Source organism: Triturus cristatus, chromosome 6 (genome assembly GCF_964204655.1).
Source record: "Triturus cristatus chromosome 6, aTriCri1.1, whole genome shotgun sequence".
Lineage (NCBI taxonomy): Eukaryota > Metazoa > Chordata > Amphibia > Caudata > Salamandridae > Triturus > Triturus cristatus.
Window position 1 is genome coordinate 1392553071 of NC_140589.1, and position 16772 is coordinate 1392569842.

Here is a 16772-nt window from a genome sequence, read left to right on the forward strand (position 1 = left end):
TTATAAATCTGACAGGAATTTACAGCAATATTAAATGTGAAGAGCTGTTTCCAAACATCTTTAGAAACTCATTTGTTTTTTTATGGCATTTGTGGACAAGTTCATTAGCAAGAAAAATACTGCACCTAGAAGGATGGAGCTAACCTTGAAGGAGTGATGAAGTGTAGACTGGTTGTTCCCACCTAGCATTTCTCCTACAGTGTCATCCTGCTGAATATAAGAGCAATCGCCTGCCTCCACAACCCTTTGCCACACCTTACCTCCCTTCCCAGGACAGCAGCTGGCCCTCACTATGCAGGTTGCAACAGCCCACTGGGTTGAGCATGACTCAGTGGAAGTACATCTCTAGCTCTGGGGGCACTGAATGATGCCAGGTGGGACCATACAGTGGCCCTATTTGAGGGAAGAGCAACCTTGGGGCAAAGCAAGACCCAGCCATTATCTGGGCCACAAGACTCGCTGGGCGGCAACAGGCAGTACTTGAGCCTAAGATACAGGCCTGCCATCTGACAATCACAAAGAAGATGTGCACTGGCGCTTCCTCCCACCACTTTCGGAAGTCGGACTAAACAGACTATGGGACACCAGGCCCCAAAACATCACCAGAAGATAATGAAAGGCAAAGAGGAGTCATTGAATATTGGTGCTCCTTTCCCCAATCTCTAATGAGTAAAAGTATACTATCCAGGATGGCATCCAAGAGTGGATGTCAGGGCCTGCATTCTCGCTTGGAGCGCACCTGTTCTGGTACGATGCTAAATGGGGGTGAGGCCAATTGCACCAATTCTACCCCTCTTCCTCCAGACACTGTCTGGCTCCCACACGGAAATTGCACTTGACAGGTGCTTGACCTTCTAGTTGAGCTACAGATTGAAGAGAGCAGCCACCAACATTGTTTTTGGTCCCCAACTTAGCATGAACTCTAAGCTGAAAGTTAACAACTCTTACTGGATTCAGTCAGCCTGTGCAGGTAAAATGAGGAGAAACTGTACTGCAGCTGTGCCATTGCGTGAGACCACAGATGCCTATCACATTATCAAGGGCATCCTTGCCTTTTTGTGTAAAGGGCTATGCAGACCTCCATCTTCCCCAGGTGCTGGTGACCCCAGTGGCAATTGTGCCCCATTGAGGAAACTCACACCTCTATCGCTAACCTTTGTAGAGGACCAAAATGAACAGGTGTGAGGATGCTGATGTCCTTCACCCAGATGTCAAGCACCAAGAAGAAACCCATAGATTGTGCCATACAATGCCTGCATTACGCCCCAATCACTGATAACAAAGCGGGCCAGCTCGCATAGACTATATAGTATTTTATAATTACAAAGGAAGGCTAAACAGATGTCCCGTCAGTGGACCTTCACCTGCTGCATGTGGCTCAATACAAAATGAGAACCATGATTATAAACATCGAAGGAACTATAGCAACCAATGCACCTGAGGTGACAGCAATGAGAAAGCAGATGGCAAACATGATCGTGGGCATCCAATATCGGAGTACAGAGCTCAGGATACCAAAAGAATCAATCCAGATGTAACATATAGATCATTGGCTTACCTGAACATGGAACAATTCCTGGAAAACTGGTTGCGAAAGATAATAGAGCAAACACAAGGATGTCCCTTGCTCACTTTGCCACTGGATTCAAGCTCGCCCGGCTGATATGGGCTGTTAGCCCAAAACCGGACCCAGGATGCTTGTTTCCGGTCCAGGGAAGACATGGCTTGGCAGTTCGGGCTGGACTGTTCCCATGAGGCACAGGGTCAAGACTGATTTGCATATAGCTGTGTCTGAACTGGGGTGGCAAAGTGAGCTAAAGAATGATGAAGGATTCACCTATCCCGGACTTGACGTGGCCCACACTGCAGAGACGGGCCTGGAAGAGCACACGTAATGCCCGGTTTCAATTGGTGCAGTACTTTATCTTGCATAGAGCATATCTGACGCCAGCTAAATTATTTCAATATTTTGGGGGTCCCACTCCGCGGTGCCCTCGCTGTGGGGAGGAGGGGGCTGACTTTAAACACATGTTTTGGTTCTGTGGCGTCCTAAGCTGCTACTGGGGGGAGGTCATCGACTGCTTGACCCAAGTGACGGGGCGGGACTTGGGGGTGAAAATGGGAGTCTGTTTGCTGCTATGGTTTCCCCACACACGGCGCACGAAAGTCACGAGCAAGTTTTGCGACTTAGGGCTGGTGGTGGCTAAATTACCCTACACTGGAAATCGAGCATGGGTCCCAGCTTCGCGGGGTGGAGAGCTGCCTTCACCAAATGGGCGGGTAGCGAGAGCACGCTCAGGCTGCAACTAGCGCTGAGGGGCAATGATGAAAAGGCGTTAGCCATGGCACATGCATGGGAAGCGCTGGTGGTTGACCTCCGAGGGTGGGGCACAGAAGCAGAGGAGGACACCGACGCACTGGAGCAGCAGGTAGCAGCGTAGCTGGGGAGAGGCTGCTGATGGATCTTGCATGAGGACGGGAGGGCCTCCCTTCTCCTTTCCGCTCGGCGCCTGACCATGGGGCTGGGGGCTAGTCCGCGGCCGCTAACACGGCTAATTGTGAGTTAGCATTATCCCGGTACCTGGGGCTCTGGCACACTGACATGTGGGTGGGGGGAGGGAACATTTACGTTGGGGAGTGTTGGAGGACAGTGCATTGGTAGTGGGAAGTGGTCTACACCGTACTATGCAATGGTGTCCGATACTGGGAGACGACCAAGGATTTGATGGTTATTGCAGATGGCAATTGTGATTGAGTGATGCAATAAAAATTGTTTTTGCAAAAAAAAAAAAAAAAAGAATGATGAAGGATTCAACCCAGATCTGTGACTGGGGGTGAGTGTCTGAAAAGTTTCAGCGCTCCATTCTTCATCTCCTTGTGTTTGCTTTGTTCGCCCTAAGTTGGCAGAGTATGCCCAGACATGGGTCCCTTGCTCACTTAGCCACTGGATTCAAGCTAGCCTGGCTGATGAGGGCAGTTAGCCCGAAACCAGTCCCAGGATGCTTGTTTCCAGTCCAGGGAAGACATGGCTTGGAAGTTCGGGCTGGACTGTTCCCATGAGGCACAGGGTCCAGACTGATTTGCATATAGCTGTGTCTGAGCTGGGGTGGCAAAGTGAGCTAAAGAATGATGAAGGATTCAACCCAGATCTGTGACTGGGGGTGAGTGTCTGAAAAGTTTCAGCGCTCCGTCCATCATCTCCTTGTGTTTGCTTTGTTTACCCTAAGTTGGCAGGGTATGCCCAGACGTGGGTCCCTTGCTCACTTTGCCACTGGATTCAAGCTAGCCTGGCTGATGAGGGCAGTTAGCCCGAAACCGGTCCCAGGATGCTTGTTTCCGGTCCAGGAAAGACATGGCTTGGCAGTTCGGGCTGGACTGTTCCCATGAGGCACAGGGTCAAGACTGATTTGCATATAGCTGTGTCTGAACTGGGGTGGCAAAGTGAGCTAAAGAATGATGACGGATTCAACCCAGATCTGTGACTGGGGGTGAGTGTCTGAAAAGTTTCAGAGCTCCGTCCATCATCTCCTTGCGTTTGCTTTACTAAAGATAATAGCCACAAAGAAGACATTCTTTACAACTGATGGCATGCCCAGGACCCTGGTTTCCTAACCACCTTCTGCAGACCATCTGAAGTCAGTCATAGCTTAGTCTCTGTATTATAACAATTGACACCTGATCCTGCAGCTTGCAAGGCAGTTGTCATCCAGAGATTTTGAGAATGCAACAGCCATTACCTTTCCTAACTACTCCCAAGCTGTACAGCAGGAGTGCAATATCTTCCTTGTGGTGAAGCACAGGTTCTGAGAACTCAAGTATATGTTGCTATTTGTACTGAAGCTCAGAGTCATGACTGAGGGAACAACCCACTTCTTCACAGCTGTCGATGCAGCAGCATGGGAATAGTTAAGAACAAAATAAAGCGCCTCGAGAGCTGAGCTGCAAATCCAACTTAACTGAACTGGTGAAGAACCAGAAAGACCCGACAGAGGAGGAGTCAAGTCAGACTAACCCTGGCACAAGCTGAAGAAGCAAGATCAGCAGTGGTGCCACAGCTCCATGGAACAAAATCACACGGCTTGAAACCCATCTTACAGAGACGCACCCTCGGTCTCTGGCTCAGATGCAGAGGACTTTACAATGGAGTAGATTGTTTCAGAGTAGAGTCAAGTGGCATTGAGTGGTGTAGGGTAGAGTAGAGTGGTCCAGGGTAGAATATAGTTGCGTAGAGTGGTGTAGAGTGCAGTGGCGCAGAGTTGAATAGAGTGGTGTTGAGTGAAGCATCAGAGTGCAATGGTGCAGAGTAGATTAGAGAGGCATTGAGTGGATTGGGGCAGAGTGTAACAGCGTAGAGTGCACTGGTTTATAGTGTAGTAGAGTGGCATAGAATAGATTGGTGCAGACTAGAGGGCAGAGGCATACATTTCAGTAGTGCAGCGTATGGGGCATAGAGTGCAGTGTTGCAGAGTAGAGGGTCATAGGTGTAGATTGGCGTAAAATGCATGGTCATAGAGTGCAGTGGAATAGAGTAGAGAGCCATAGAGTGCAGCGGTGCACAGTAGAATAGAGTGGCGAAGAGTGCAGTGGCATAAAGTAGCCTGTTGTAGAGTATAATGGCATAGACTGCAGTGGAATAGAGTTGGGCAGAGTAGAGACGTGCAGAGTAGAGTGATGTAGAATGGAGTGGCGAAGGGTAGAGTGGAGTGCCGTAGAGTGGAGTGGCGTAAAGTGGTGTAGAGTGCAGTGGCGTACAGCAGATTGTTTCAGAGTGAAGTGGCATAGAGCGGAGCGGTAAATGGTACAGTGCAGTGGCTTAGAGTAGAGTGAGACGGAGTGGAGTGTTGCATAGGGAGTAGAGTGCAGTAGCACGGAATAGATTGTTTTAGAGTAGAGTGTAGTGGCATAGTGGCCTGCTGGCATGGGGCCACCCCCGGTCCCAAATTCAGAAATTAAGAGCCTGGGCATATGGTTGGACCAGGACCTGAACTTTAGGACACAGGACAGGAAGACGGCAGCCCTCTGCTATGGCCTCCTTAGAATGGCCTGTAAAGTTCTGCCCCTCCTTCCCTCCCAAACAAAAAAAGTACTGGTCCAATCACTCATACTTTCTAGACTGGACTACGGGAATGCGCTATATTTGGGCGCTCCCACTACAGTAGTATCCAAACTTCAGTCTGTTCAAAACAGCGCTGCCAGACTCCTGACTGGAGTCGCCAACAGACAATCGGCAAAACCTGCATTCTGTTCCCTCCACTGGCTCCCAGTGCAGGAATGTAATACATTCAAGGCCTTATGCCTGGCACATAAGTCGATGCAGGGGATCGGGTCTCCTATTAACTCAGCCATGATACGTCCTTATAAAGCAAATAGGAAACTTCAATCAGACGATATGCATCTTGCAGAGGTCCCTAGGATCAAGAAGGCCAGAAGTGGCGGTCAGCATTTTTCTTATAATGCCTCCAAACTCTGGAACTCTCTGCCACTACATCTTCGCACGGTCCCCAATCATCTGGCTTTCCGTAAACAGCTGAAGACTTTTCGGTTTCCCTAGTTCTGCTGCCTCCTCCGTGTCGGTTCTTAGCGCTGGGACGCTCCCGGGTAGCCATGCCCTCTACAAATGCTTTTCCATTCCATTCCATAGAGTGGAGCGGCGTAGCATAGATTGTAGTGGCGTAGAGTGCAGTGGTGTAGAGTAGAGTGGTGCAGAGTAGAGTGGTGCAGAGTGGCGTAGAGTGTACTAGAGTAGTGTAGAGTGCCATTGAGTGCAACGGTGAAGCGTTGAGTGCAGTGGCATAGATTGGAGTAGCGTAGAGTTAGATAGAATGCAGGGTTTACAGTGAAGTAGCATACAGTAGATTGTTTCAGAGTAGAGTGAAGTGGAGTAGAGCGACTGGTGCAGGGTAGATTGCAATAGCATACAGCGCAGTGCCACAGAGTACAGTGGCGTAGAGTACAGTGGTACAGAGTAGATTAGAGTGACTTGGCATGGAGTGCACTAGACTGGAGTGATTTAGAGTGCAGTGGTGCAAAGTAGAGTAGAATGGCCTATAGTGCATTGACCTAGAGTACAGGGGTGTAGAGTAGACTGGTGTAGAGTGTGGAGTGGCATAGAGTAGAGTGGTGCAGAGTAGAGTGAAGTGGAAGTAGAGTGGAGTGACGTAAAGTGGAGTATGCATGGTGTGGTAGCGCACTGCCATTACAGAAGACACATCTTCACTTGAAATTACCTTTAAATTTGCACAGACACAGTTTTACTGATAAGACTATACAACACCCAAATGATAATGTGTGAAAATGCCATCACCTAGTGTATTGATTTGTTTTGATCGTATTAAAATATTTGTTTCTATCACACTTCAAAATGACCCAAAAATGTGTTTCATTTGTGCTTTCCTAATTCTGATATATATAAATATTTGCACAGTTCATTTACAGACATTTAACATTTGTTGTGTATTGCACAGACTTCCTCCAGCACACCCCCAGTAGCCAGCATGATTGTCACATAAGTTGTCTCACTTTGAAGTCAGAGAAAGAAAAGTAAACACTAAGCTCCTTAAGGAGACAGAGCCTGACATTTGACCTCTGTGTTTGAATGCACAGAAAATGTGACAAAATAGGAACAAGATTTAAAGGCCTGTTTACAGAAATCGAAGACTGGTGGAAGGAAAGTAAACAAGGTAAGTTCTACGGAAGGGACGAACTCAAGCTGGACAGCCTAAAACAAATAAGGTCAGAAAATAGAAACCAAGCAAATGTGAGATACAAACCACAAAGCCAATGGTAAGCAATAGGAGGACTGCATTCCCAAAGAAGCTTTCTGAATGTCCCCAAGGTGCCTTTAGCAAACAAGATGATTCGACCTAAGAATGAACTGCTCAGCAACAATACTATCAAAGTTAATGAAAGCTGCACTAACCAAAGATTTTAGTTATTCCCCGATTGAACCAACCGGTGTCACCAGAACAGTAAATGGGCTGCTGGAAACAGGAGAGTCAAAAGCTTATACCCAACCAACAAGTACCAGAGGAAACAAAAGCGAAGCTAGGGAAAACTGATCTCTCAGGACAGCATAAGCTCAAAGTTTCAATGACAACCGATTGTTCCGTCATCTATACCATCTCTTAGCAGGCCTGCCCAACCAGAGACGATGCCAGCAGCTCCATTTACTAATCCAGAACAAGGTATTACTTATCAACATGATTTGAGAACAGATTGTCAATCTGCTTTTACAACAGGCCTGCTACTCACAAACGGGCCTCATTCTGAGACAGAGCCTACAATTTATCAAAGTGGCTACTAACACAGTAGTAAGCACTAAATCAGTTTTTTTAAACTAAGTACAACTCATGTGGACATAATGATATCTTAAACAGGACAAACATCTTGTCTACCTTGTTTATTACATCTCAGGTCAGAACATATCTCCAGAGTACAATTTATGCCAGTGGAGGCGACCCAAGGAATGGAGAGATCACTTGTCACCTGGTTCTCACCAGGTTCTCACCAGGAACAGCTGAATATTGTTTTTAGTAAATCTTCAACTTTCGCTGATTGGGGTATTAGGGTTCAGTGGGAGGTAACAGAAAAGTATCTAACAGTGCTACTCCTGAGAGCCAACCCGAAAGTTTAACATCCTTCATCTATCTTGAGACAGGCCAAAAGACGCTCAAATATTAACTTCACACCAAGCTGCACATTATTTGTATGGCTAGGCAAGGATAACTATAGGACCAGTCAAATGGAATCATCAGCCGTCATCTGGCAGCTTGAACTTTGAAGTCGATGCACTTCAAATTCCTATCATAAGTCGCAACAAACCTCCTGACAACTACACCAGACCTAAACAACTTTCAGTCATCTCAGGGAATCTTACAGACTTTGGCAAACTCATTGAAAATCATGAAGCATTAAAAAGTTTAACAAGTCAGGACATATTATGCTTTCAAGAAACTTGGTGCGTGTCATCACCTGCACTGGAAGGATTACAAGAGTTTCACCTACCCACTGTAAAAACTAAAACGATTTGGACACCCATCAAGGGCATGTGTATCTATATTACAACCACAATAGATACTATGATATACAATGCCCAGCAGACAAGTCCTTTTACACTGGCAATTATTTTGGAAAATCTTACAACAGCCATCCCAACCCTATTTTTGATAAGTGTATCTAAATAAAAATTGCATAGACTCAGAGTATTTGAACTCAGCAAAGTCTTAGAGGACCTTTCATTACAATATCCTGGTCACAAAATCATTGTCAGCTGCGACTTCAACCTGCGCAACTCAGACAAAACCCTGTCCTGCGATTGCGAAGGCGCAGAAATACCACCCCCTTCATGCTCAAGCATCTGGCATTAATCTTTAAAAAAACGCTTCAGGACAATTGCTCTGCGGTCATTGTCATCATGTCACATGATGGACAAAACCACCACAAACATTTACACATTGGAAGGAAGGTTTATAATCATAGATTACATTTTCGTAACCAACAAGTTATATTTATTTTCCTCAAAATTCCAAATTAAGCCATGTAATGAAAGTGATCATCATGCAATACATTCTACTTACAACAACTTAACCCCATGTAAAATAAAAATACCTCTGGTAATAGGACGCATCAACCCAGCCACAGGACTTAGAAGACTGAAATGGAGCACTATAGGGACCAATATCCTAAAGTCCTGGGAAACTCTTAGTGATGTTAAGGATTTATTAGTGGCACTAGACGACCACATATAGTGTCTAGACATCTTTCCTTTGCTTATAAAATATCTGCATAATTACTGGAGTCTATCATGTCACTGCTTGGTCATTGGTATACGACCATACTGCTATCCATTTTAGGAGGAAAACCGTTCACACTAGACCCTATGGCCCCAACATTTTCAAGCTTAAAAAGCACTTAGAATTTTTTATCTGGGAAATGAAAGGAGAATATTACGAACGCAAGTGGCAATTGATCTATAAGCTCATTCGTATAAAAAAATTAAAGCAAATTTTGGGAACCAATCAATGCCCTGGACACACCAAAGTCACATCACTAGGGGAACAGTGTAGGCCTCCATAGTTGGTCAGAACACATCATCGCCTTATACCGCTCGCGTGACAAGACAGAGGATTATCCTTTCACTACCAATGAAAAGAATTCTAATCTTAACATGACCCAAAGCAAAGAAATAATCACCATAGCATGGCTCAAGTTAGCCATAACATCCTTAAGATTAAACAATGCACCAGAACCTCAGTGTACAATTCAGATTCAGAAAGCTCGGCAAACAGATTATATCCACTATTCCATGAGCCAATCAAGTTGGCACAAGTCTCGCATTCTCGGAAAGGCTCCCTCCTTTTTTCCAGCTACAAAAAGGGAGATAGGGCTAATCCCAGAAACTATCGTCTTATATCCCTCCTCGAGGCAGAAGAAAAGGCATATGTAAGAACTCTGCTAGAGAACGGCCACATTAAAGCAACTAGGATGGAGCCAGTCCTGAGTGGCTTGCGCTCCGGTTCAGGGAGGACCAGGCCTGGCAGTTTGGGCGTGACGGTTTCCATTGGAGCAAGGTCAAGACTGATTTGCATATAACTGGGTCCAAACTGAGGTGGTATGGTGTGCAAAATAATGATGGACTAGGATGCAGCCTGAGTAATTACTGGTGGCTGAGACTAATTTAAATATTCCATCCAACATCCTTTGGTCCAAATGGGCCATTTCGACCACCCTGCTTAAGCCAATTATATCACTCTATACAGACACCTGGCTGAGAACAAGTACCTGCCCTGGAAACCATTTTTCAGAACCAATTATGACTGAGACTTGTTCCACACAGGGATACATCCTCGCTCCCTTATACTTCTCTTTATATATAGCTGAAATGGCAATTGCTCTCCCCAGGGGAAAAGTGTTCTCACCTACCACAGGAACTCCCAAGGCACAAATTCTGCAATATGCAGACGATATAGTTATCTTGGATGAAACTAAGGTAGAGCTGGAGCATGCTCTTAATGAGCTAAACGTATACAAGCAACAGAATAAATTATTAGCCAACGAAAAAAAAAAAATAATCATGAATTTCTGGAAAATACAAAAAAAGGGCTGAAAAAATCTGGTCCCTGTGTAATAGGAAACTAAACAATGCACCTCTTTACAACTACTTAGGAATTGGGATATCAGGCGGTAGCTCCTGGATATATCAACCTTTCTGCAGAAAATTCTTGGCCTCCGCCACCGCTTTTGCCATTTGCTGCATTAATGCAAAACTCAGAAGTCCATCAGCCGAAGCTTTTTTAAATGTTATCAGAGTAAAATGTCTGACAACACTTTCCTACTGGTAGCAGTAAAACATTGGATTGATCCAAGACAGGCTGCAATGTAAATTCTTAGGAACTTTTCTGCCTCCCAAACACAACAAAATGCTGTCATAAACGGTAGGACTCTGGCTTGCAAAATCAAGAACTTGCCCATCAATTCGCCTTTCTTAAAATATTGCCATTAGATTAAATATGCAAACTACATTCTCCATGATGACAACTTCCCTAAAAAAAACCTTGGGCGACCGCCATAAGTAAAACTAAATCAGACCTGGGTGGTACAGGAGAATGGCCAAAGATACCTTCCCATCTAGCATTAAAATCATTGATAAAGCAGAATTTAACACTACTTTCACACATAAAGGATTATCACATGCTTGCACTTTATAGGAAAGGTGCAATACTTTGCAAATCATACGAAAAATGACCAAGACAAGCGTATGAACAGGCAGCAATGAAGAGAGCAAACCAACAGAACATCATTCGGATGAGATTTCAGCTCTTTTCTATAAAGAATGCAGAAGAAATTCGCTCAACTACCTGCAAGAGGTTAATTAGTGCAGACTCTGCATTCATCATCAGGAGACATTGATTAACCATCAAAGCTGCTGCATAGTAGTAGGACAAGGGAGGTGGAAACTGTTATAGCCATTTTTTGTAAAAAGAGGAATCTGCAAGGGCGACTGAGCTATTGTTTAAACACAGAAGATGTGCCAGAACTCTTTTTTCTGGAATTTTTCAATCATATTTTTATTAAACTTAATGCACATACATGATGAGTTGAACATTTTTACCATTCTTTAAAAATAATTTTCACATAATTTCTTCCATGCTATTTAATGTTTTTAAAGATTTATGATGGGTAATGCTTTGTATCAATTTTAATTAATCACATAATTTCTTCCATGCTATTTAATGATTTTAAAGATTTATGAAGGGTAATGCTTTGCATCAATTATAATTAATTGACCAAATAAAATTATTTTTCTGTGTGTAGTATGAAAGAAGTTGAAATACAAATGAATTATAGAGTTAGAGCAACACAATGTATGAGTGAGTGTAGGAAGCTGGTTCTCCATATAGTGTACCAAAATGAGGTGCACTGTGCAGAGTCCAGGTATCCCTCACTAGTGGACAGGGACTTGCTCTAGCAATCCCAAGGTGCTCTATTTGTGGTAGGGTGTTCGAGCAACCTTAGGCTTATCAGAGAGGAGTGTTAGGCATTTGTTGCACACAAAGAGTCAATAAATAAAACACACACACACAATAAGAAAATCCAACACCAATTTAGGAAAATAACATATTTCTATATTTATTTAGACACAAAGATCTAGGTAAGTACTTTTCAAGTTAGCGATTTTCAAAACACTTGGAAAATACAGCTGTCAGATTTGAAGCATGAGCCTTGAATGTAGTAATGTTATCCTATGGGAGAAACATACACCGCATAGGGTCACTTGGAATCAACTTACAAGGTAGTTCTTCTTGACTTGAGGTAAGTAGGGGCCAACCTCCTTAGACCCATTAGCAGGTTTGGGTTACCTGTCCTGCAGTGTGCGGGTGCAGAGGTGCTGGTCGCAAAGGTAGTCTCGAACGCTACCGCTGAAGTCTATGGAGAAACCTGTGAGCAGAAAAAGGTTGCAAGTAGGGACCTGGGAACAAATCTGCTAGAACCCAAAGAGGGGCTCAGTGCTTGAGGGTCTGGAGCAATGGTGCACTGTCAGTAGGCTTGGACTCAGGCTGTGCAGCGCGGGTGCAGAGGTATTTTGGCCTTGAGTCGCATGCGTTGGAGCCTATCACTTTTTGGGTGACTTGGAGATGGGTATAAAACAGGGCAGCAGGGCCACTCTTGGTGCTGGCCTCAGTGAAGCGGACGTCCCTTGTCGGCAGGTCAGTCTTGGCGGTGTTGGTGTCCAGGCTGGACACTAAACAAGCCTTGGTTGCTGTAAGGGGTTCGGTATCCAAGGACATGGTGTAGGGCAGCTCCTGGGGGTCATGGTGTCTTCAAACTTGATGGGGAGACAGATCTGACCTCCTGGATCATGGTGACCTCCTCCTGGGCAGCTGTTGTGTCAGTGGACTTGGTGAACAGCAGTTCGGTGAACTGCACTTTGGGGTTGGTGCCTGCAGGCAAGTGGCTCCTCCACTTCAAGGGAGAGGCTGATGGGTTGGCGAAGTGCTGTCAGCTGTTCTAGGCTTTTGGAGGATACACAGCTTCAGGACAAGTCGTGCCTTTGCAATTGTAGTGACAGAAGCAGGCTGGCAGGGTTTGGCGCCAAGTCCACAGCTAATATTCAGCTCTTGCAGTCTTTGGTTCTTCTTTGTCCTTCTTCTTCTTGGAGCAGGTGAATCTGAATTCCTGGTTTCAGGGGGCCACCTAAATACTGGTGTTAGAGGCATCAAGGGCAGTAGCCAATGGGCTACTTATCCTTGGAGTCACTACACCCTCTAAATGACCACTTCCTGTGGGGAGTGGGCATAACCTTGCCCAAGGGTTTTGATTTCCATCAACAACAAAATGGCGGAGCTCTTCTTTCATGGAGCACACCAAGCAACCCACCTTAGGGTTGTGACTAGCCTGATGGTGCAACATGCCTACTGCACAGCTAATTTCCTGCCTGTTCTGGTGCTAAATGGGCCTCAGTGCAGGAGGTGACCTCTCCCAGGTCTGGGGGAAGCCAGGGTTGCATATCAAAGGAGGCGGAGACTTTGAAACTCCTGCCTTGATATGCTAAATCACTAGCCATCCTGCTGGAGGAGGCATTAACACCTTCCTCTGGAGCAGGCATTGTTTCTGTCCTCAGAGAGCGTGAGTTCTCACCTGCAGGGGATCAGATATGTGTGGTTACAGGCTGGACAGGATCAGTCAGCCAGCAAACTAGAAGACTAGTAGGTTTCAGAGGGAACCTATAAGGTACCCTCTGGGAGCATGTCATAATAAATCCAATACTGGAATCAGCATGGATTTATTAGGACAAGGTGTTTGATACCAAACATTATAGGTTTCAGTGAAGCCATCATGTAGCCGGGGAACTCGGAATGACCAGTGCCCAGTACATATACTTAAGATGGCTTCATTGTTCCCTTGTACCATCAAGTAATTGAACTAGACAGCACACAGGCATATCTACTTATGCAGAAATGCTTTCACATGTAATATAATGCACCTTGCCTTAGGGCAACAAGGCTTGTTGTAGGGGTGACTGACATATATTATATGCAGTAACTTTGGCATGGCACACAGTGAGTGTGCCATGTCGTGTTTGTCACTCATAGTTTGCACCAGGATACGCAATCTGCAATGGCAGCCTGCATGCAATTTGAGTGGGGGTCCCTAAGTGTGGCATAATACATGCTGCAGCCCTTAGGGACCCTCTTTGGTACCCATGATCTAGGTATCAGGGGTACAACTTAATAAGGACTTACAGGGGTGCCAAAGTGTGTGCCAATTGTGTGCTAGTTAGAACATTCTACCTTGTTTTAAGGAAAGAGCACTGGCACTGGGGTGTGTGGTTAGCAGGGACCCAGTGCACATCAGTTTGAAAAACATCAGTACCAGTGTCAAAAAGTAGTGGTGACCATGACAGAAAGGAGCACTTTCCTACAGAGAGGGTTAGGGTAATGGTAAGTCATTAAACTTAGGTAGGCGTAAAGGATATTTCAGCTAGGATTCGGGTTTGGTATGTGATGGATTACAATAAGGATTAGGGTCAGGGGTAAAGTCAAGTTCTGGGTTAGGATTAACAGCTATGTATAGTGAGAGTTACACTGTTCCATGGAAGCACACAATGAGTATGATCATAGCGCAGAGGGTTTCCTTAAAATAACTACAACTTGCCAACATCAAAAAATGGGCCTCTGCAGAGAAAACTTAATACCATGGCTATCCAAGACAATTTACTGAACTCTGTTGCAGTTTATGTGGTACTCTAAAAGCACTTAAGAAATCATTGAAAGAGGAGAATCATGCATTCAACCAATTTTGGGGTGGGTACAACAAATAACAATAGGTTACCTGATTTTGACGGTCTCTTACTGTCAAGCTGTTTAAGAGGTTCACCACGCTTTTTTTCACTGGTGTCCCTCAAATTTGATAGCAGACTGCACGAAGATCCATGGCTATGAAAGGAGGATACATCTTCACTCTCTTCAGAAAGATCCTTTTTAGGTGATAATGGTGTCTATAGATTCAAGGAACACATACAAATATAAAAAGGCGCATTCATGCTAAAGAGAAATGTGCACATAAATTTTAATATGACTACATAATATGTTCTCAAAATACAAGCTCATGAAACATTGTTGACAGAACAGCTAAAATCTTTAAGTGTGCAGATTCACAGATCACAGCAAGACATGTATTTCCTTTCCTACAGAGTAGGGCAAGACTGTGTGCCTGAATGGTCACTTACTCATAGCTATCGGGCAGCCTGTATCAATTTTACAAGACCATCGGCACTCTAACCCAATGTTCAAGTAACACACAATGCTTACAATGGTAGACCTTTTATTCGCCGTCACTGGGACAGCTCACCTGCAGCTCAAAAATGATCAATTGTGAAATAACAGAAGGCACCCTTATCCAGAAGTAGAAAAAATAATATAATGCATGAGAGAGTATAATCTCTGTATACACCTTGCAATGACTTTCCTATTACAAGTTCTTGTGACACTAGTCAACTGTAATAATGTATTACAGGCAATTAGCAATATCTCACACTTCTGGGATTGGGAGTGTGGAAGTGATTGCGGCACTGTGAGAGGCCACTCACCTGCTGCTTGTGTTGATAGGTCCTCTGAACATGACATGAACATGAAAAAGTGCAACCAGAACTGCCTGAGGCATGGCTTACACTGCTCACATTCCTTGCCCCACATTACTGAGTTGCCGTCTAGGAGCAGGATGTAACTGGTCTCATGCACTGATCCTTATGCATCACTAAAATCTCTTCATTTAGGTATGGCAGAGGACCTGCAATCACAAGCAGCAGGTGCCAGGCACAGTACAGCTCACACCTCCACACCTTCTAAATCTTCACAAGGGATAACAGAGCTGCGAGTGGGAGATACTTTTTCGAATTTGCCCAGGAACTCGGTGTGCTCTAATAATTGTAGGATCTGCCATAAAGTCAGACAGAATATACTTTTGAACCAATTTTTTAAATAATGGAATCCCCCTGCCTGAGCCTTTGGCATCTTCTAGAATTCCAATGAACTTTAAGTTGGAAGAGTGTGAATGATTCTCAATTTTTTTTTTTTCCCTTCAAGGCATTAATTTCTTTTTCAAAATGTGTTCAACTTTTCTGTAGCTGTCCTTGCCATTCTTCAAGACCTGATACTCGCTGCTCAACCTCCTCAAGCCTGTCAGTAATAAGGGAAAGTTTATTGTCGATACCCGATTTTGCAGATTAAACTATTTCAGTTCTTGCAAGGACTTTAATTCTCTATTCTATTGTAGGATTGTCTCCAATAGTTGTGTGAAAGACGGCAGCAGCAGAGGAGTCTTTAAGAGGTTCCATTGAAACTATACAAATCTGGAGTGTGATGAAATCTTGCAATGCCTCATTAGACATTTGGCTAGTCGAGGCCTCCTGATTAGTCCGATGTCCTGCATTCAGTAAGAGTGGCGAGTTACATGCGGAGTTAAAGCCATAATGCTGATGGAAGGGGCATAAGCCCCCCCCCCCAGATCCTTATCTACTTCCTGAAACTGAAACTTCAGAAACTATTAAATCTGCAAAGTCAGCTATGTGGTATCGCGAAAAAAAATTACATCATTACTGAGAGGCTTGAGGAGGTTGAGCAGAGAGTTTCGAATTTCAAAGATCAGCAAGGACAGCAACAGAAACGTTAAACACATTTAAAAAAAAAATGAATACCTTAAAGGAAAAACAAGATGAGATTGAGAATCATTCACGCCATTCCAACTTAAGGTTTATTGGAATTACGGAAAATCCCGAAGGATCAGGAAGAGTGATTCCATTAACTGAAAAACTGATTAAAAAGTATATTCTGCCTGACTTTATGGAAGATATTATAATTATGAGACCACACAGAGTCCTTGGGCAAATCTGAAAAACCCATTTGAAATATCCATGAACAGTTTTGCTGAACTTTTCAGATTACTGGATATAAGAACGGATTTTGTTGAAAGTAAGATAACAGAAATAATTTGGTTCTTCAGAAGAATTTTCCTTTCAGGTCTTCGCAGAGGCAGCGCCTAATAGACGCTGAGACTTCTAGAATCTGCTGGCCCCTTTTAAAGCTTCTGGTCCACTGACTTTGTTAGTGCAGCAGTCTAAGCTGAAAATGTATAAGGACTGCTTCCAGGTTTTCACTACTGTGGAGCAAAGGCAAGCGCAAGTTGATGGTATACACACAGGTGAAATAGTATGTTTGTTAGGATAGTGGGGCAGCTCCACATTTTACCCTGGGAGAAGCCCTTGGTGCTTTTCC

At 44.5% G+C, this 16772-nt stretch overlaps 1 protein-coding gene across 10 annotated transcripts in view; it reads right to left on the minus strand.

The window, feature by feature from the left end:
* Positions 1-16772, minus strand: part of KIZ (kizuna centrosomal protein) — a 765937-nt gene that overhangs the window by 338175 nt on the left and 410990 nt on the right. For all 10 annotated transcript variants that reach the window (XM_085612400.1, XM_085612398.1, XM_085612396.1 and 7 more), the window contains one exon: positions 14332-14497. In XM_085612400.1, the coding sequence (XP_085468526.1) occupies positions 14332-14497 (166 nt within the window). The remainder of the gene's footprint in view (positions 1-14331; positions 14498-16772) is intronic.